Raw genomic sequence first — 20990 nt, 5'->3', positions numbered from 1 at the left:
CCTCCCAGCTTCTTGTGCACCTCCAGCCTTCTCAGTCGGTAGAGCATGGGGAACTAAAAAAACCCTGGCTAGTGTAAGCATTACCTAGCAACAACTAAAACATCGGTGCGTTATCAACTTTGTTCTCATCCTAAATCCAAAACACTATACCAGCTACTAGGAAGGAAATTAACTCTATCCCTGCCGAAACCAGGACACACTGATACTATATAACAAAGTCCTTTTTGCGTAGCTCTAGTAAAGACCATGAAGTAATCAGAATCCTGTTTCGCTACAATCACTATACAGCAACACAGAGAAAACCAGCAGGCTAGAATAAATGGTTGGTAGATTTCAATGAACAGGTTCTCCTGGATGGCAAGAGCAGGCAATATTCCGTAGCTGTTTCAGTTCCAGAAAAGAAGAACAGAAAAACCCCTATGCCTCTTACTAACTTAAATGTCCCGTTCCTTTTTAGAAAGCACAACAACTTCATGGTATCTTCTATCATGATACAATACAAATAAATACACTAAGTAATACCTGTGAAGATGTTGGTCGCTCCTGAGGGTTTTCCTTCAAACACTTTTTAATTAAATTTTCAACTTCAGGCCAGGGGGCACATCCATATTCTTTGACAGGGTCTAAAATGTAAAATTAGATAACTTCTTAACCAGCCTTTACCATAGTTCAGAAATGAGAGTTCTGAATAACTTTCTTCTTGTTTTAAGAATACACCCAACTTCTTACAGAGCTGCTCTAAGAAATATCATACTCTTAGGTAAAATGTCAGCATGAACAGCTTGGAATTGCTCATCTGCCATTAAATGCTAGAGCATGAAATGCTAGAGCTAGAGTCCTTTTCATTAAAAGCAGTTAAAGCAAATGGATTTTGCTTTAACTTTTTTTTTAATGTCCCTATACCTGGGACTGAATCACAGATATGTGAGAGTTGTGTTTTGATTAATGCTGACCATTCAAGGGCATGGCACTTCAGTCTGCAGTCTTTTCAATTCCTGTGAACATTTTTCTCCGCATTTATTCTTCTGTGTTTGGGCAGGGTATATGGAATACAGATGAACTTCCAATAAAATGTATAGCAATTTAGATAAACAACTCCACATAGTATTTAAGAGATATGGAAGTTTAAATTCCCACTCAGTGCTTTGAATATGTATCTTATGACTATAGGTGCTGACCTCTCTAAGAACAAATCACTCATGAATAATAGTGCCTGTATTGCTTTTCCTTTTAGTTCATCATAATCTGCAGCAGATATTCCAGTCCTACATTAGACAGAGGTAACATTAATGATAAATACCTGCAAATGAACATATCCTGTTCAGCAAATGATGGGCACTGTTTACTTGTAAGCTCAGCCAGCCCCTTTTTTGGTGGAAATATATAAATGATGAGCATGTGCCCAGATGGAACCGTACTATCTCCAGAAACTAATACTTCTGATTATTTCATAGGGCTCATAATACAGAAAATGGCCAAATGGACAGCTGCACTCAAGAGATACTTAGTTATCAGTTCTTTGGATGGCCTCTTTAGGGAGGGGGCTTAAACTGTCTGAGCTATGAATTGGACTATTCTCCTTAAGGAGTAGAAAATGTATGAACTCTCTGTCTCTCCTAATGGAGAAGCCATGCTAGATTAACTGGTACATTTGCTGCCCTTTCCTAGATGGAGTGACTTTTTAGTCTTAAAGAATGTTTCACGAGTATATCCACTATTGCAGGGCAATAAATCAGAACGCCATGCATTAAGCTTGTAGTACTATAAACTTCAACAGCTCTTTACACAGAAGTTGCCAAATACCGAGTTACACTGTCCAGCTAACCACATCACATCCAGCTTGAAAACCTGTTTAATCTCCCTTCCAGCAGCCAACAACTACATATTGTAATGGAGATGGAATATGAAGAACATTACGTAGCTGGGCAGGGACTTCACACTCTTGACAAGTTAAAAGGGAATTCCTATTTAAAACCTTTAGGGATGGCTGCTCTTTTAAGGTAGTGACACTTTTTTTTAATAAGATTTCAAGGGATTTTGTAAAGATTTTAAGATATACAGCTTCTCAATAATGGATTTTTTAATGTAACGTATCATAATCAAAGAACAGAAGTGGAATTGTGTTGATCTTAGTGCATGAAATGCATTATCACAGTAATATCTAAGGGTCAAGTCCAGACATGGTATTAGAAGGTACCTTCAGCAACATCCATTTTAGCTAGGTCTGGATAAAGTCCCAAGTATACAAAACCTCTATTTCTTTATAAAGTGAACCAGCTAGATCCTTTGAAATTGCAATGAAATTCTAACCAACGTGACGTTGAATAGATGCCTATTTCTCACTATTTCAAGACTGTGTGAAGTTAGGAGAAGCTTCTAAAAATTGCCATTATTTAGTCTCCTCCTCTGATCACTGTCAGATACAACATAAAATATAAGAGGTGTTATTTTTGGAGGAGGAAGGACAAATGGTCTGCTTTCATGTTAAAACTTTAACACAGCATACCTGGTAACTTTCCTTGTATTGCTAATTCATCAAATTCATTTGGAAACTTCAAGCCTTCCATTATTCTACCTCCTCCTGTTAAAATGTCATAAAGCAGCAAGCCAAATGAATAAACATCAGCTTGCTGATTGTAAATAACATTTCCTCTGGCAACCTCCGGTGCTCGAAATCCTGCAAATAAATCATTCATTAATAGTTATGATTCATACCAAGCTGAAGCCATCTTTATCCTTTTAAGAGCAAACACTTACTAATGAAAATGTCACAGGAAGTAAACCAAAAATGGCACACTATTTCTGGGCTGGCAATAGTTTGCATGTGGCAGACCTCCAAAAATATCAGCAATCAGCATAAAGGAAGGGGACAGTACATCATTTACAGAGCTCCTGTACCATTACACATAAAATAATTCATTTAGCAATGAATACTGAAAACGAAGGGCAAGTCTGCAGTCTTTACTGAAGGTCTAACATTTAACACTTGAAGTCACACCCTCATGCACAATTTCCAAGACCTAAAGACACTTTTCAAAGTTGTTGAATTGTTCAGTGCTTTAAAATGGATGCTAATATGTTCTCTCTAAGGTCAGGGAACAGTGCAGGTATTTATTGCCTTTAAAAAAAATTAAGACCTACCTATGCATAACTTAAAGTTAAAACAACAAATAATTTTAGCAGTATAATTTCAGTATCACAATAACCATACTAAAAGAAGACAGCAAAAAATCATAATGAATGCATGTAATTTAATTTGTTCTCTTTTTAAACCTTTAGCGTACTCCTTGATTCTTCTAAAAGGAGTTAAAATATGAATACCAAGAAAGGCCAAGAGGTATAAATCTGCCATCATGACTTGTAATATGATTAGGACTACATTTCATGATTTTCACTAGAGTATAGAATTGACTTACTTCTTACAGACTAAATAAAAAACATAATAGCTATTTTTTGACATAATGCACTGTAAACCAAAGCATTTTTCCATACCTGGTGTGCCTTCGGAGGTTTTTATTCCCATTCGGCAACAATACTGGGCAATGCCATAGTCAGCTATTTTTGCAATAACAGCTGAATTGGGATATAGGGTAAAGAGCAACACATTGTGAGGCTTTAAATCACGGTAGATGATCATTGCTGAATGCAGATACCTATTAATCAAAAAAGTATTTATTGAAAGCATTCATAATTCAGGGATGCATCTATGCACACACACTGAATGCATTATTCCCACAACAGTAAATTGTGCTTTCAAATGTTAAATATTGTGTTAAAAAATGTCAAACATCACCAACATGACACCACTTTACTGGATATTGACTTTAGAATTGTTCTGAAATACTATTTACTGGCACATACACATTGCAGCATTTTAGCACCAAGTCTTATCTGAAGTGTCACTGGCAGTGACATATATATTTTATATATATATATTTTAGCCTGGAGAAAAGGAGACTGAGGGGAGACCTCATCGCACTCTACACTACCTGAAAGGAGGTTGTACGAGGTGGGTTGTCGGTCTCTTCTCCCAAGTAACAAGCGATAGGACGAGAGGAAATGGCCTCAAGTTGTGCCAGGGGAGGTTTAGATTGAACGTGAGAAAAAATTTCTTCACTGAAAGAGTGAAAGATGTGTAGATGAGGCGCTTAGGGACATGGTTTAGTGGACATGGTGGTGTTGGGTTGACGGTTGGACTCGATCTTAGAGGTCTCTTCCAACCTTAATGATTCTATGATTCTATGACCTACTTTCTCTACTTGTTAGCAGAAAAAAACAGGTAAGAAAAGTTTGTGTTATACCTCAGCTAATCAATCATAAAAATACAGGCATTTGTCTGACCCAGGGAATATTCTGATTGAGATATAAGAAAATATAAGCTTTTCATTTGCAGTATATCCTACTTGCAGCTGTATCCTGTTTTTAAAGCAACGTAGGAGTCACATTTACCTTAAGCCATCAGCTACATGTAGAGCAATCCTGTGCTGAAGTGTTCTAGTTAAACTTGCATTGTCTTGTTGAAGCAAACGATCGAGAGATCCTTTAAGGGCTAATTCCATCACCAGCATCCGGGGACGGATTGCAGCAGCCAGCAGAGACACTAAACTGGGGTGATGGAGGTGACAAAGCACTGCAAGCTCCTGTAAATTGTAAAATCAGATGAAATACTGCAAATAGCATAACCTCTGTAGCTCTGAAGTAAACTCAGAAATGTTTTGGAGTGAAGTCTTGCACTTTACTTAAGCTTTTTAAGCTCTTCACTAGGGTTGGTATTCCAAGAGCAGCACTACAGAAAAAAAGCCAGTATTTCTTACCTGTCTTAGAAGCCTGAGGGAAGTATGTTTATTGAAAATCTTTACGGCAACCTCTTCTCCACCATAGGATGCACGGTACACAGATCCAAACCCACCATCACCTTTTCAAAGATAAAATTGAAAAGAGTATTAAAAGCAAAGGGATATCAACCATTTCTCAAAAAAAATAGCTGAAAGGGTCCAATTTTAAGACGTGTGGATCATCTACTGTGTTAAGCTTCGTGATCAGTAATCTAAACATACAGAAAACAGTGTCCTAGCATACAAGTTAATGGAAAATTCCAAACTCAATAACCTGAAATTCAGAATACCTTAAAAAATAAATTTCCACAGAAAAGAAATCTCTAAAATGTTTTCCATATGTTGCAGAACTGACTTCAATAGATTGGTTTACATAACCTCTGTAAAAAAACCCTACAAAATAATGCTTACCCAAGAGAAATTCAGGAGCTTCGTCAAATTCCAGATCATCGTTGTTCAACATAATATTTCTAGGCAAATCAGCCAATATCAGATCAGGAGCAATCTGAGCTATTGGAACGGTATGTCTTGGTTGATCTGGATTTACCAAAAGGTCACCTAAGAAAAAGAAATGAGACAATTGAAAAAAAAGGGTGGTCATCATTCAAAAGGCACTGAAAGGTACATGGATCTCTGTGAGTGCATATGATCAATGTACCTAAATTTAAATTCATATGTGTGTGTATATACACACACACACACAAAAATACACACATATATATATATATGGAACGGAACACTAATTAAGTTTACCATTCAGCTTAATGTATTTTACATGTTTAAGTATTTTCAAGTATTGTGATAGCAACTGTTGCTACGTAACACCACCAAACTAACCAAGAGATTATTTTTCTGTCTATAAAAAGAAATAATTCTGTTAGTATGTAGAATGCCATCATGCCTTTTAAATTAGTATTGTATGTGGTCCAACCAAAATATCTAGTATCAGTTTTAGTATGTGCTGGATTCAATTCCATGAATGAAGTTGCATTATTGGTATCATGACAAAATGATTCTTTTCATTATTGCCATTTATACACGACTATACAGAGTAGCTGCAATCTGTCCCATATTCTATACTTATACAGACAGCACTTAGATAAAAAAAAGAACAAGTTGCTTTTGACTTACACCGTAATTATTTCTTACAGAAGTGAAACGTTTTTAAATAACATGAAGTACCCAAATGTTATAAAAGGGATGTTGTATAATATTTATCTACATACAGGCATACCTCTATATACCTCAAATGGCATAAATATATACCTTCTTCAGCTTTTTTAAGTAAGTCATCAAGTAGTATTTTTTGGTGTTCTTCACCATCCTGAAAGCTGTACAAAGCCCATTTCTTCAACAGGGTTTCCCCTTCACCACATACATCTATATCCAGCAAACCTGGAAACCATTCTTCCATAAGAGAATCTATGTGATCCACAACTTGCCCCAAAAGGATGCACCCTTTAAGAAACCAAGAGAGGGAAATTACAACCTCAGTCTGCCATACTTGTAATTACAAAGCTAAACTCTACATTCCAAAGGCAAAAGCACAACAAACCAAAATGCCAAGCTGCAATCAAACTGGAGCAAAAATCAGGCTCAGGGATAATTAACCTTTTCTGCAAGAAGGTGCCGTAATTTTCAAAAAACTGTCTGGGTTGTTGTCAAATACTGCTGATTCCACTAGACAATAAGCTTCAGGAGACCAATTCAAGTAGATGCCTTGTCTCCAATACATTCTATTAGGACGAAGAGCTCGCTCTAGAAAATACAAAATTAGATTAAAAACCTGATCTCCAATATGAATTTCATATTTTAAAATATTCAGAATAATTCATGGTACTTTAAATATTTAATTATGACTGTTGGTTTATGCCTACCCAAATGACAAACAAAATAAAGGCTACAACTTTGCAGACAGAATAGCCCCACAACAGCTGAATATATGTCAACTGGTGTTCAGTTCTATAGGGCGTATCCACAAACTAAATATTTAATCAGATGGTTAAGTCATGTAGCAGGTGATACATGTAGGGATTACAGAAATGCTTAGGGACATTCAGGTTCAGAGTATCTTAGGCAACATGTGAAAAAAAGTCAGTGATTTACATTTTTCCTCTATCACACACTCGTGAAATAGCAAGATGCAGCTGGAATTCTATGCTGAGGAGGAAATCGAATGCCAGGAGAGCAGGCAGTTATAAATCATATTTGTAGAGCATTAGCAATGCCTATTTTTCATACTTCACTTGTCACTACTATTCATAAATCACACATTAAAAAACCAAAGATGAATGAAATTGCGAAGTTCAGCAGATTGATCTCATGTCAAAGCATGGAATTATTGGAAAAAAATTAAAGACCCCCCTGCCATTCTGATAAAAGCGAAGTTTTTAGACTTTCATAAAGGGAGAATCAATGAACCTGAAGAAAAGCAGTTTGTTTTTCTGTGTGGAAGACATATCCTTTCCTGTATTCTTTGTAGAAGCAAATGGCAATATTGCATAAATATAAGGATTTCCTCCATCTCCAGCATGCGAAGGAGAGAAGTAGGCTGCTTACAACTTTCACTTTCTTTTACACACCACCGTAAAGATCAGGCACTATCTGTTCCTGGATATTTCTAAGTTACAAAAATGACCACTGTTCTTTTTCTCACATTTGTGAAGTGGCCAAAAATTAGCTAAAGCAAAACAATGTTGGGGATTAGAGCTTTAACATGCAGGTGTTGGCATTCAAAGCAAACAGGCTCACTATTGCTTTTGAAGATAAAGATTTGTACCTCTTCCTGATAGCATGTAAGGTGATATTTCAAGCAACCTGTTGATCAGCCTGGACCAAAATCCCATAGGAAAGTACGGCATCTCATAAAGCCTGACGATAATTTCTGAATTTTCACAGTGGGGAAGCTCTATAACAGGTCTGTGATCAGACAAACTGAAAGAATAAAAATATTAGACAGTATTTAATGATGTACTTTAGCCAGACTGACTGATGACATATATTATTTATTATGTAAAATGTATTATTTATTAATGAATGAATGATTTGAATGATCAGGGAGCAGACAAATAGTGTGTTTGCTTATTCTGCTTGCTTGTGCTAAAGTGAAGTAATTTAATTCTGCTGTTATTTAAACCCAACAGAACCCCACTAACAATCACCAGATATCAAATGTAAATGTAAGAAAAACCTGAGATGCATATAAGGCAGGTAAGACATTCAGGTAAAATCTTCCTATCCCAGGACTTTGAAGAACGTAGAAACTCTAATCAATGCAACCATACAACACTCTCTGTTAAGCAAAATAAGCATTAGTAAACACATTAGGGAAATCTGTAATGGAGGCAGAGAAACTGCATTACCTGCTTCAGATAAAGCAAGAAGACTGCATTCAAATTCATAACACTTTTTTGTCACCACATTTAATAACTAGACTGTTTGGAGGAGAGACTGCCTCTGAGTAACTTGACTGTGGTTCTCACTCCAAGCAAATAGGCTATAGAAATTCATGCTTATTGCAATAAAAATATAAAGATCTGTAATGGTGGCACACTGCGATGTAAAGTTAAATTATAATCTTCCTGCTGTAGTCTCAAAGCACGGTAACCGTAAAAGAAATATTATCCTCATAAAGCATTTTATCATTTATAGATTCCATTTACCCACCACGTTAATATGATGTAAGCTTTATCTGCTACAAGATCAGCTTAACATGTCTGTGAAAGCATTTACTAAAACGTAGTGTAATAAGTATATATAATGCTTTCCTATATCAAATTGCTTTGATGATCAGTTAAACTAGTTAGCCTGATGGGAGGTTTTTATTTTGATCGATCTCTATGGCTCTCATTTGTGGGTTTAACTCTTTGCTTACCTGCTTGGGATTAGTAGTTGATCCTCTCCTAATGGCAAAGCAATCTGAAACTTTTCCAGAAGCTTAAAGTATTGTGACATGTAGATCTTGGGAAACTTGCTCTTCTTTAAAAGGAATTTTTCCACATCTGAACGCTTTACAATTCCCTTAGGATATTTAGAAAAGCCTTCCACTTTCACTGTCAGAATCTTTCAAAAAAAGTAAAACAATTTCAGGTGTACAGTCATCATTAGATTGCATTTTCGTGACAAACTTTGTTCCCTGAAATATTTGGTAGCCTATTATTTAGGGGGAAAAAATGGACTCTATTTCACAGTGAAACCAAACATTTCCATAATGCTAGCCAGCAAGAAGACAGCAGTGAAAAAATTTAACCTGTCCAAGCCACTAGTGTGCTACCTTTCTGCTTTCACTGTTCCATGTTATGTGGAAATTTATTCAACAAGTTAATTTGTGAAAGTGTTCTCTGAAAGGAGCCTATGTACAGTGATTTTTCATATCAGCACTTCACACAAGCATATTGGTACTGACAACATGATCTTATAGGTCTTTTCTCACTCCTAATCCCACCAGCTTTAAAGGCTCAAGCTTACATTTTTGCCATCCCATTTCCCGCACTGAAGGAAAGGTAAAGTTTCAGAGGTTAGGAAATCTGAATATATATATGAAAAATTTTGAGAGCGTTTCTAGATCAACATATCAATGATGGTTTCACTTAAGCAGTCAGTCTGCTAATCTCCTGTCCCAACATGTGAATCCATATCGCTCACTTTCCTCTGCCATCAGTACCAAGCATACAATGACTCTTCTTCCCTCATTCTTACTACTTTAATCCAAAGTTCCAGCTTTCACCTCAATCTATCACAACATATTGAAGGATTACTTTGCATCCCTGGAGTTTTTCTATTCTACATGTATTTTTGTGTCCGGTGTAGTTTAAACGATATTGGACATTACAGCGTAAGAACATAGAACCACTGAGACAGACAGTTGTCTAGAAAGCAAAGGAAACAGAAAGAGCAGGTAAACCAACATGGGCCCTGAGAAAATTCTAGATCATGACATAGTAAAGAAATGGTGAAGAAGAATCACTGATAAGTTACAGTGGTTTGAGACAGGGGAAAAATTTCCATGAATATAGATACAAAAAGTAATCGGAGTCTAACCTGTGCCATGATTTTACATAGCCACTTAGGATCTACAAAATACAGATCTCTTAGCTGTAGTGCTGGGTCTTGAAAATGAAGGAGTACACCTGCGCAAAGAATATTGTAATTAGCAATGCATTTCTCAAGCTCCATATTAAGCAAAATAAACACCGCACTCTGGGCTGTTTTTCTTACATGACTTGACATAAGCAATTTGAATAATAAATACAGCTATTGCATTTATGTCAATATCTCAGGAGAGTCGAATGCAATCATGGTTTGTTCAGCTTTACCTTTATTTTCAGATGTTTTGTTACATTTGTAATCTGACTTGTTTTGCCAAGCAGCTATGCTCTGTGTGGTTTATTATTTAATCTTAGGAAGTCTGTATGGCACTGAGATAAGCTGTTACATGTATTCACCTGACCGCTATTCTACTCAAGCTATTATAGCAATTGCATCTTTCTTCAGAAACTGTGCTGTCTAACCAGTAGGTATGATGTTTTCAAGGAGGGGTAAGATATATAAATTGTTACAGTAGTGATCCTTTATAACATGGAATTCCTTTATGACATAACAACCTGGATTATCAAACTAATGTTACCCAAGCTTAAGCATTTCAGCTTAACACTTTGTGACAACCTTGTGCGAGATTTAAAAATGCGTACAGGTCGGTCTGCTGCAGATTTGCAACAAAGTGCTTACAAACATACATTGAAGATAGTATTTCACCTGATTCATTCAGAAAGTGAATCGCGTGAGGGAGTTCATTTTCATCCAGTTGTAACTGGCTTTCTTGTACCAGTTCCAGTAAGCGTTTCTGATCAATCACAGGAAATTCAATTGGGACATTTTTACGTTCCAGCAAAATTCTCTTCTCCAGCTCCAGGTAGCTGTCAGGAATTAGCTGACCAACCACTGGTTGATCTCTGATCTGTATAATTAGGAATAATAATCTTAAATGTATTAATTTATTCATTTGATATGCAGACAATAAAACTAAGATGTAAGGTGGGTACGTCCACTCCATAGCAGCAGCAAGAAGGAACAAGAACACTCATTTATTGACTAACATGGCTTCTGAAAGGTAGATGTAACTAATTCTTCTTTCAGAATTATAGTATGAATGTCTTTCTATAAATGAATACTCAAAGAAGAAAATATTTCCATATTACACGTACATAAAAAATAAAAAATGTCTTCTGAGAAGTTCAAAGAGCAGCTTTGATTTGAAGTAAAAGGTAAATATTCACTGTATAAACAGATGATGTCATACATCTCAGGTTAACACAAGACAATAGGCAAATGAATAAAAAAAATGATACCGCTTGTAATCTGTAATATCTCTAGATATGTCTTTAGATAAACTGGGGGGAAAAGGGTAGCAGCTCAATTAAAAGTCTCCACTGCTGATAGTTAGTGGACAAGAGGAGAGGAAGAAATAAATTTGGCCAGGTTACTGACACTTAAGGGAAACAGAGTCAGGTGCTTTGCCGCTGTTTCCCGAGCCTGAGTTCCTTCCCGGAGACATCCTTTGACCTTTGGTATTAGCTACCACCCGACCAGGTTTTCCATTCTCCATGGGTGCTGAGCTAGTAATTTTTTTTGAGGAAATGGAAAACAATTTTCCCAACATTTCCAAATTGGCTTCTTAGTTTGTAATCTTCCTCTCAGAGAAGTTGGACACCATATTTGACACATTTTTATGTGTCAAAACTGTAATTAGTACTTTGTGAAAATGGAATTAGTACCTTGTGTAATTTCAAAGACTCAGAGCACTTGATGACAATGTTGAATACTTAACTCACTTCGTCTAACTTCTAAGCAGGTACCTTGTAACACTCCTTTAACAAAGTGTCTACATTATTTATGGAAACTATCTCCTTTCCTTCAGGCTACCTTACATTTGTGTAGAAGTTTAAACATCAGTTTAAGTCATAGTCACAAGAGACGTGGATGTTACAGGAACAATTTTTAGGTACCTAAGAGTGAAATGTTTTCAAAAAGCAGAAATTCTCCTGAGTGTTGAAGAAGTATGGTGAGATATAGGGCTACATATACCTTTACAAACACCAGCTCTATTCATGCCCACTGCATGTAGGAGAAGTGGAATTAATCCATTCTACCTGAACAGGCCACCTCACTGCCACTTAGCACTCGTTAGCTACTCCTTGAACTGTGGAATGAAGTTAGACAGATTATGGATATGGCTAAGCTGGTAGTTTCTGAGAAAGAAACAAGAGGTGTGCATGCTCTTTCTCTGCTTTGTAACATCACCAGTGTGAGGCTGGTCATAAATAGAGCATTTGCTCTATAAAATCTTCCGAGCAGTAATTCAGAAGAAATTTGGGCTCTGCTATGATTTATGAAGTTCTGCCATTGACTTCAGTAGCACAGGACATCACCTTTTCTCTTTAACATGTTATGACACTATACATGATTGATACTGTATAAATAAAAAAATAAAAATATGTATATTCTTTTTGCTACAGATTGGATCCTGTCTTTCTATAAGCTCCGTGCTTGGGCTAGTCTCTTCATGTTTGTCATTCACACTTAGACAGAGCTTCATACTGTGGCTAAGGAAACAGCAGGGAATGAGTGGTAGGGATGACTGGAGACAACAGAACTACAAGTGCAGATTCTCCAATTTAGGAGGATCATTCAGTCCAAGGGGTCTTCTTTTCCTGCTTTAATTCACTTTCCTCTTTCTAGGAATAGTTTCACACTATGTAAAATGAAATCAGTAAATGGAGAATTAGTTGGCTTTCAGAAATCACGAAATATTATTTTCTGGTCCCCTGAAATCTTGCAATACTTATTATTGCAATTACATGTTGCCATCCAATAAAACCGTTTTTGATCAGATTTCTTCATAAGAAAAAGACGGCCTATTTTTAATTAAATATTCTATTTATGGCCCTAGAGTTTGAAAACAAAACTTAGCTGAGATTTTCTCAGTTGATTTTTTTGGTAGAAAATGAAATGAAAACAAAACTGGTGACTTTCCTTCATTATTTTTCTGTGTGTAACATTTTATAGAAGGCAAGATGAGTTTGCTACCACGCTAAAAATGTATTTAATTACGTGTTTAATTAATGTTTAAAAATGTATTTATTTAACTAAAACTAGGATGTTTTCAACATTATGAACAGTATGTAGCTTACCTTGAAATGAAGACTCTCTTTTATTATGATTTTCCGAAGTCTGATAATAGAATCGGATTCTTCTGTAGCGTTCACAAAGTGATAATCTTGGATTGCTGGGAAGCCTCGCTTATTCAGCAGCTCTCTAGTAATTTTACTCATGCAGGCCTTACGTTGCATTTCATCAGAAACATCTAAATGAGTGCCAACAAGAATGACGGGGGATGTTGAAGCTCGAGCCTGTTAGTAAGATCCATACAGTCGATTAACTCAATAGTGAATGTTGATGTTATTGTTTTATATCCACATAAAATGTGAGCAATTTAGTCAAAACAATCAATACAATATAAAAAGCAACTGTTTATCCCTCTTTAAATATACCTCTTTTAAATAAGTTTGAAATCTGAAATACTATTTCATGTCTTCATTCAGAGTAAGTTTAAACTGCAATCCCATATAATAGACTTGACTGGATAAGGCAGTAAAAATGCATCAGCCTATAAATACAAAACATATTTTTTAACATACAGAGAGCAGTCTTTCAAAATAGAAATATTAAAAAATCAGCCTTTTCTAAAAGGAAGCAGTGTAGATCTGGATTTCATAATCGCAGATTAATAACATTGTCAGTAAAAGAGAGCAACAACTGTATTTTTCATTAAAAGCACCCAACAAAATGCAAAAGCAAAGGGTTCTCTGCTAGTCATCAGCGGAACAGTGCAGCAATGAAACACCAGCAAGTACTGCATAGCAAAGGAGAACACATCAGAAATGGTCTTCATCAGCACTTAACTGACTGTAACCCTCTGTCCTGTATCACTGCTCGAGGTGAAAAGAGTGAAAAAGACAAGTTTAACAAACAGGATCAGTATACAAAATCTTTATGTAATTGCATTGCCCAGCCATGGCTGACCATCGTACAAAAGGAAAAGACAAGTAACACTCACCAAGGGGTGATTCCATCAAATGAAAATAAAACACTTAGAGCAAAAGAAAAATATATAGGCAGATTCTCAGACCAATTTCCCTACCATAGTCCTAGAATCATTCCTATTAACAATAGGATGCTAAACATACACTTAACAGCATGATTTCAAACCTGCATCTAGGCAGTTTTAAATTAGTCAAATTCTGATTTCCCCAGAATTTACAATGGCGTAAAAGAAAAAGCAGGTTTAACTCGTCATCACTTTAATACTACCCCTTTCTTATTTTTACCAGTCAATTCAAAATATTGCCAGAACATACCAACTATTCTTCTGCACACCACTCTGTACCATTTTAAGTACAAAATGATGCTGATCATGTCTTCGTATGTCTACAAATATTTTCATATCCAATACATGTTGTATTTCAGCTCTTGTTTCATCTTACTAGTTTTATTTGCTGAAGAGCTTCTTTCCTCTTCCCTTCTCTAAAAATATTTGTGGTTAATTTGTTGTTCACCTATAGCTCCCTGGAAAGTGGAATTCCATTCTGTACTTATCTATGGCTTACCTTGATGTTAAAAAGCCACGGCTTCATAGCATCCACTTCTGCTTGTCCTTTGCTGAGATCATAAACAGCAAGATATAAAGCTCTTTGGGTCATAAAATGAGGATGGGTACTGTAGAACTCTTCTTGTCCTAATGATAAAAAATTTCCACTGTTTAGTACTTCCCTCATTGAACATCTTCATATCACAAAAAGGCAGCAGAACACTTATTCTCAGATCACTAATCCACAAATGAAATTAATGCTTACAGAAAATTATCTAAATTGACAGAAAACCTGTAATAACTATGAATTTTAGATAGGTACTCTGTGGTAGCTCATTGACTGAAGTCATGTTGAAATATGTAAGTTAGTTTTAAATCAAGAAGTGTATGATTTAACAACTGGATAAACATGGTTGCTGCAAAGACAACTTGAAAGGTCATGATTCTTCTAAAACGCCAGTATTGAATTTCTCCCTCACTCCTTCCCTCCCTCCCTTTCTTCTCCCCTCCCTTTCTCCTATCCTTTCAGCAACTTCAAAATAAGACTCCTAAGTTCACATGATTAAGCACTTAAAATCACAATTGAAGCTGGACATTCAGCTTGAATGCTGCTCTTCTGTGCTTACCCATTGTGATATAGACTGTATTTAAATGATCATGGACCAATGTTTAAAAATAACTTTTCTATAGTCTAAAATACCCCTCAATTTTAGAAATGCTTCTGGAGTCCCCCAAACTCAGAAAGTTTTCCAAACCCCCAAAGTTCAAAGACTCCCCCTAAGTGCTTTGTTTTCCGTGACCTTATGAAACAGTGATACTGTAGAGCCTAGAGACCTAGACTATAAGAGGGAGAAACAGAGTTGAGTGGAAGATGATTCTTCTGGTGATTATAAGCACTTTCTTCCTATTCTGAAATGACAGTTCTAGAGTGCTATGGTTGAAACAAGTGGTCAGACCACATCTGGTGATAAGAAATTCCTGAGGCTTTATATTAAATTTGAGGGCATCGCTGCCAGTTTACAGAATTCACTAATTTATAAGTGGTCACTTGACTTTTGGTGTAAGTTTGCATGATTCTACTGTCCACAATTTGAAGTTTCACAGGCTGACTCTAAGAATAAGTAATGCATGAATGTGTTAGAAAAGACAATAGTAAGAGACAACAAGCCCTTGAAATACCTCCAAAATCCCACACATTTAATATAAGCTCTTTCTTCATTTTGCCTTTCCCTTGAATGATCCAGTCTTTTACATCAATGCCTACTGTAGCTTTCGGAGACCCCAATTCTGTTCGTCTGCATTTCATTAGTTGTTGTAGCAGGGTAGTTTTCCCACTGCCAGTGTTTCCAACAATCATGAGCTTCATTCTGTTATAAGGTACAGCCTTCTTCAGTCGTTGTTGAAGAAATCTGGCATAAAAAAGTTTGCAGAACTCAGAGAAGTGTATAATAAAGAAAAATACCAACAGAACTCAAGACCAAGGAAAAATCTAAAACCGTATAATTTTCTTCAAATTTTCACTATCTGTTTGATATTACTGGGATTTTAACAGTCTGTTCGAATTTCTGATTTGAAAGTTAAAGCTTAATTCAGAATACGTCTTTTTTTGTTTTGTAATTACCCAAAAATGTGCTCTGTGCAATGCACTTGGGAACACAAGAAACATATTAGAAATAATTGGTAAGCAACATTTATTGCATGGTTTATAGAAGCACCAAATTCAAGAAGTAATACTATTATATTCTAAATGACTATAATCTATTTTATGTGTGTGTGTTGATATGATATGATATGATATGATACCTTCCATAGAGTAGCATGCTGGATTTCATACGACAAACCAGCACATCTTTTCAAAAGGATATGTTGTTTTCTTAATGCTTACTGCATATCCCAAGAAAGCAAAACAAGAATATTCAAGAACAATACGGCAACAAACCTGATAATGTCTCTGGCTTTGCATCCCACATGTTTGAAGTCTAAATTAAGATGGAGTCCTTCCAAAGGAAGATCCCAGATTTTGGACAGTCTTCCCATTTCATCTGGAAAGAATCTCAAATCAGGATTATGACTTACATCCAAAGAAGTCAAGTTCTCTAGGAAGCCAATCTGAGGAGGAATCTAAATAAAAGAACATTTAATGGGCAATTAAACATAAAAAAAGATGTATGAGCATGAATACATTAAATATTTAACAAAACTAGGTATTATTTTTACCACTGCAGCTTAAGTTTTTTTAATAAACAGGCCTAGTATCCCACACTAATAGACAAAGGATCTCATAATGAATTCATTATACAAACTGATTATGAGACACATTCCAGACAGAAAAGCTTAATAGAATATGGTGATTTTTATTCACAGGAGGTACTATTTGCACTTACATACCATTTTACTAATAGAATTTACAATGATATGAGAGGTGACATGAAAATCAAATGAACATTGAAAAACTGCATTCAATTGAAAAGTGATTTCATTTTCTTTAGGTAGAATCTTACACTTTACCTCCTTTAACTTGTTGTGGGACAGGTGTAGCTTTTCTAGCCTAGACCATGCACATGCCTTTTCGCTCAAGTCCAAGACATCTATTTGATTATGATTAAATAACAGCTCCCTTAAGTTTAATGATTTCCAGTGCATTGGTCCAGGCAGGCTTATGATCTTGTTTTGGCTTAAATCTACTGATCGCAAACTAAAAACATGAAAATAAGAAAGAGAAAAGTTAGCAAATGAAAAAATAAAACTGAGATTAACTGGAACTGTATTAATTTTTAATAAGTAAGTGGATTAGATATCAGAACAGACAGTTTTCTGACAGGAATGTAGATAGAGGTGAGAATTACTACTACGAGCAAAAGTAATTAAGATGGTATTATAAGTAGGTCAAAATCAAATGAACATTGAAAAACTGCATTCAATTGAAAAGTGATTTCATTTTCTTTAGGTAGAATCTTACACTTTACCTCCTTTAACTTGTTGTGGGACAGGTGTAGCTTTTCTAGCCTAGACCATGCACATGCCTTTTCGCTCAAGTCCAAGACATCTATTTGATTATGATTAAATAACAGCTCCCTTAAGTTTAATGATTTCCAGTGCATTGGTCCAGGCAGGCTTATGATCTTGTTTTGGCTTAAATCTACTGATCGCAAACTAAAAACATGAAAATAAGAAAGAGAAAAGTTAGCAAATGAAAAAATAAAACTGAGATTAACTGGAACTGTATTAATTTTTAATAAGTAAGTGGATTAGATATCAGAACAGACAGTTTTCTGACAGGAATGTAGATAGAAGTAGAGAATTACTACTACGAGCAAAAGTAATTAAGATGGTATTATAAGTAGGTCTTCATTACCTCAGAAAAAATTATAAACACATACGATTGATTTAGTATAATGTTCTTTCAGTGTATTTGTCTGTGAATGAAATTGCCTGGTCATGAAAATAAACATCCACACTGCACTGTGTAGAGATGTTTCAAATAGTAAATTAAAAAGTCACTTTAAATAAGTGTACATATTGTGATAATAGTCCACTTCCTTCTTCTTTCTACGATTTGCAGACATGCATGGCTCTGTTCAAATTAGTAGAAGACACAGATAAATATGGTACACACTCCTGTAGTGCAAATATTCAGTAATTCAACTATAAACAGTATAGTTAATAAACATTTATACCCAGGTAACAGAGAATAGAGTTTAGCTCAGGATTCCAGTTACAGGTGAGTGCAGGACCATGGAGTACACTGTTAAGTGCAATGTCTAACTTACAAGAATAAATGTATTTAAAAAGTTAATTGCAATCTAACATAATACTAGTATAAATTTTCATGTGGTTTTTTATAAATTTCAAATTTAAAAAAAGCAATGGGAAACTTCCTGGTATTATCTACTTTCTAGAACTCAAGATGGAGCCTTACTAGGTGTCCTGGTTTCGACTGGCATAGAGTTAATTTTCTTCCTAGTAGCTGTGTTTTGGGTTTAGTATGAGAATAATGTGATGTTTTAGTCGTTGCTAAGTAGTGCTTACACTAGTCAAGGACCTTTCAGCTTCTCATGCTCTGCCAGGTGCACAAGAAGCTGGGAGGGGGCACAGCCAGGACAGCTGACCCAAACTGGCCAAAGGGATATTCCATACCATGTGATGTCATGCTCAGTATATAAACTGGGGGGAGTTAGCCAGGGAGCGGTGACCGCTGCTCAGGAACTGGCTGGGCAGTTCAACTACACATGTATTTAAGAACCACATAAAAAAGAACGTTTCATTTCTGTAAGTCATCTGTTGGACAAATATGCTGCTCATGTTACGGTGGAATATGAAGCATGCAAAAAATCCATGCAACTCCTTATTAATTTGTCTGGGCTGGGAGATGTACTTTTTTCAACACATCCATTAAATTTGCTGCTGCGAATATAAACGTTAGCATGCTGAAACATTGTAATATCATGTTAATAATGACAGGCTCTATGTAAATTTGGTTAATGTAAGTTCACAAATATGTGTGGATCTGCTCTCCTCATGGTGCCATCAGCACTCACATCTACCCACATCTATCAGATAACTGATCTGATCATGCCTTCCAGGCACTCCTTCCACAATCTGATTCTAGTGACCTGTTAAGGTCAGTAACTTCTATAAGAAGAAGCAGAACTTTGATTTTCACATGAGTAATGCTTTGAAGGTATAGCAAAATAAATGTCACATGCATCTTTATCACAATTCCATCTAGAGGAAGTGTCATTCTTTGAGAATAAATATCATGTGATATTTGGGAAGTGAAAAACTAATCTCAGTAGCTTTGTGCGGAAGTCTGCACAACTTCTTGAAAAGGAAGAATTGCCAGTATCTTTTTACTGTTGGTTTCAAGAAAATAATAAATTCATTCTGATCTTCTAAGCAAGAATTGTAGCTTCAGCAGTCAAGCAATACATTTTCAATAACAATGATTTGAATCTGAGGAACAAAATTTGTCAAAAGAATGAAGAAATTGTGACCTATTTGTCTTCAGTTAAAGGCTACTAAGTTTTAGATTTAACCTGTTAGAGAGGATTTCCTGAAAATCAGTAAAACATGCAGAAATTTCTGCTTAAAAAAGGTCTTGGCATCAGATTTTCTTCATCAAGAACTTGACATTAACTTCAATAAATAAAATAATAACTTACTGTGGCAGAAGAAGAATTGCTTCTGGAACATTAATAAAACGATTTTGGGATAATTTTAAGCTTGTTATGCTGGATGACAAGTCAGGTATTATTTCTAGAGCAGAAAAAGAGATTAATCCTGTTACTTTTCAGAACTGTTTAAATTATTTTAAAGACTGGAATCTTCTAAAATCAAAGACAGACTAAGAGGTCAGTCTATCATCTTCTATAAACAGGTCTTTGTACAAGCTACCAAAGGCAGAATCTGAATCTTTTTTTTTAAAGCTTATTTAAAACTAAACTCCCAAAATGAAAGAAGTTTAGAACCAAGGTAATGTGTTGGCTTTTATCACATTACATACTATTATACTTCATCTCATATTGGCATTAAACACTGAAATAATCTTACTTACACTTTACTGTATTGCCAGTATACATGACATTCCCACAATTCACTCAGTGAGTGGTGGGTCTTATGCATATAAAAATGACTCTAATGGTTCAGCTGTGTTTAATGCAGGTGTAAGAGCTACCTTCTGAAATACTGTGACAATAACTTCAAAATGGAAGATTTTATGTCTTGAAGACAGAAATAAATTCTGACAGTAACTTATGAACTCCTGCAGTATCATTAAAATCTCATTTGTGTAATTTGTATTTTTCATAGGTAAATTGACACCTTTGCATAAAATATGCTAAGCCACTGAAACACACGCTGGACTCAATTGAATTGCTTAAACACTGGGTTCTAGTGAAGGTGATCTGCCCTGTGGCACCTGAGCTATCTGCACATGGCTTGGAGATACAACATAGGAGCTATGGAAGACCTGCTTTTTCTGGACCAGAAGCTGTAAACCAAGTGGGATACTTCAGGACATCTCAAATGACACCTGCATTCAGGCAAGTGAATCAAACATTCTATCTTATTCAGAAGACAATGCAGGATATAGTGTGGTAATACTTAGAATCATAGAATCGTTTAGGTTGGAAAAGACCTTTAAGATCATCAAGTCCAACCGTTAACCTAGCACTGCCAAGTCCACCACTAAACCATGTACCTAAGCACCACATCTACACATCTTTTAAATACCTCCAGGGATGGTGGCTCAACCGCTTCCCCAGGCAGCCTGTTCCAGTGATTGATAACCCTTTCAAGTGAAGAAATGTTTCCTAATAGCCAATCTAAACCTCCCCTGGCACAACTTGAGGCCATTTCCTCTTGTCCTATCACTTGTTACTTGGGAGAAGAGACCGACACCCACCTCACTACAACCTCCTTTCAGGTAGTTGTAGAGAGCTCTAGGTCTCCCCTGAGCCTCCTTTTCTCCAGGCTAAACAACCCCAGTTCCCTCAGCCGCTCCTCATAAG

The 20990-nt window shown here is 35.9% G+C and overlaps 1 protein-coding gene across 1 annotated transcript in view; it reads right to left on the bottom strand.

Annotated features, from left to right (window-relative positions):
• The window catches only part of LRRK2 (leucine rich repeat kinase 2), a 75185-nt gene that overhangs the window by 13065 nt on the left and 41130 nt on the right, over positions 1 to 20990 (bottom strand). Inside the window, exons 25-42 of the mRNA XM_019474598.1 lie at positions 19644 to 19737; positions 17448 to 17634; positions 16421 to 16602; positions 15661 to 15890; positions 14501 to 14628; positions 13025 to 13243; positions 10590 to 10791; positions 9876 to 9964; positions 8710 to 8897; positions 7615 to 7769; positions 6447 to 6593; positions 6102 to 6293; positions 5247 to 5393; positions 4815 to 4915; positions 4450 to 4640; positions 3493 to 3653; positions 2507 to 2677; positions 523 to 623 (exon numbers count right to left, since the gene is read on the bottom strand). Of these exons, the coding sequence (XP_019330143.1) occupies positions 523 to 623; positions 2507 to 2677; positions 3493 to 3653; positions 4450 to 4640; positions 4815 to 4915; positions 5247 to 5393; positions 6102 to 6293; positions 6447 to 6593; positions 7615 to 7769; positions 8710 to 8897; positions 9876 to 9964; positions 10590 to 10791; positions 13025 to 13243; positions 14501 to 14628; positions 15661 to 15890; positions 16421 to 16602; positions 17448 to 17634; positions 19644 to 19737 (2885 nt within the window). The remainder of the gene's footprint in view (positions 1 to 522; positions 624 to 2506; positions 2678 to 3492; positions 3654 to 4449; positions 4641 to 4814; positions 4916 to 5246; positions 5394 to 6101; positions 6294 to 6446; positions 6594 to 7614; positions 7770 to 8709; positions 8898 to 9875; positions 9965 to 10589; positions 10792 to 13024; positions 13244 to 14500; positions 14629 to 15660; positions 15891 to 16420; positions 16603 to 17447; positions 17635 to 19643; positions 19738 to 20990) is intronic.

This window comes from Aptenodytes forsteri, unplaced genomic scaffold, assembly GCF_000699145.1.
Source record: "Aptenodytes forsteri isolate BGI_AS27 unplaced genomic scaffold, ASM69914v1 Scaffold137, whole genome shotgun sequence".
Classification (NCBI taxonomy): domain Eukaryota; kingdom Metazoa; phylum Chordata; class Aves; order Sphenisciformes; family Spheniscidae; genus Aptenodytes; species Aptenodytes forsteri.
Note: the sequence above shows the minus strand (reverse complement) of the source record. Positions and strands in the feature narration are given on the sequence as shown.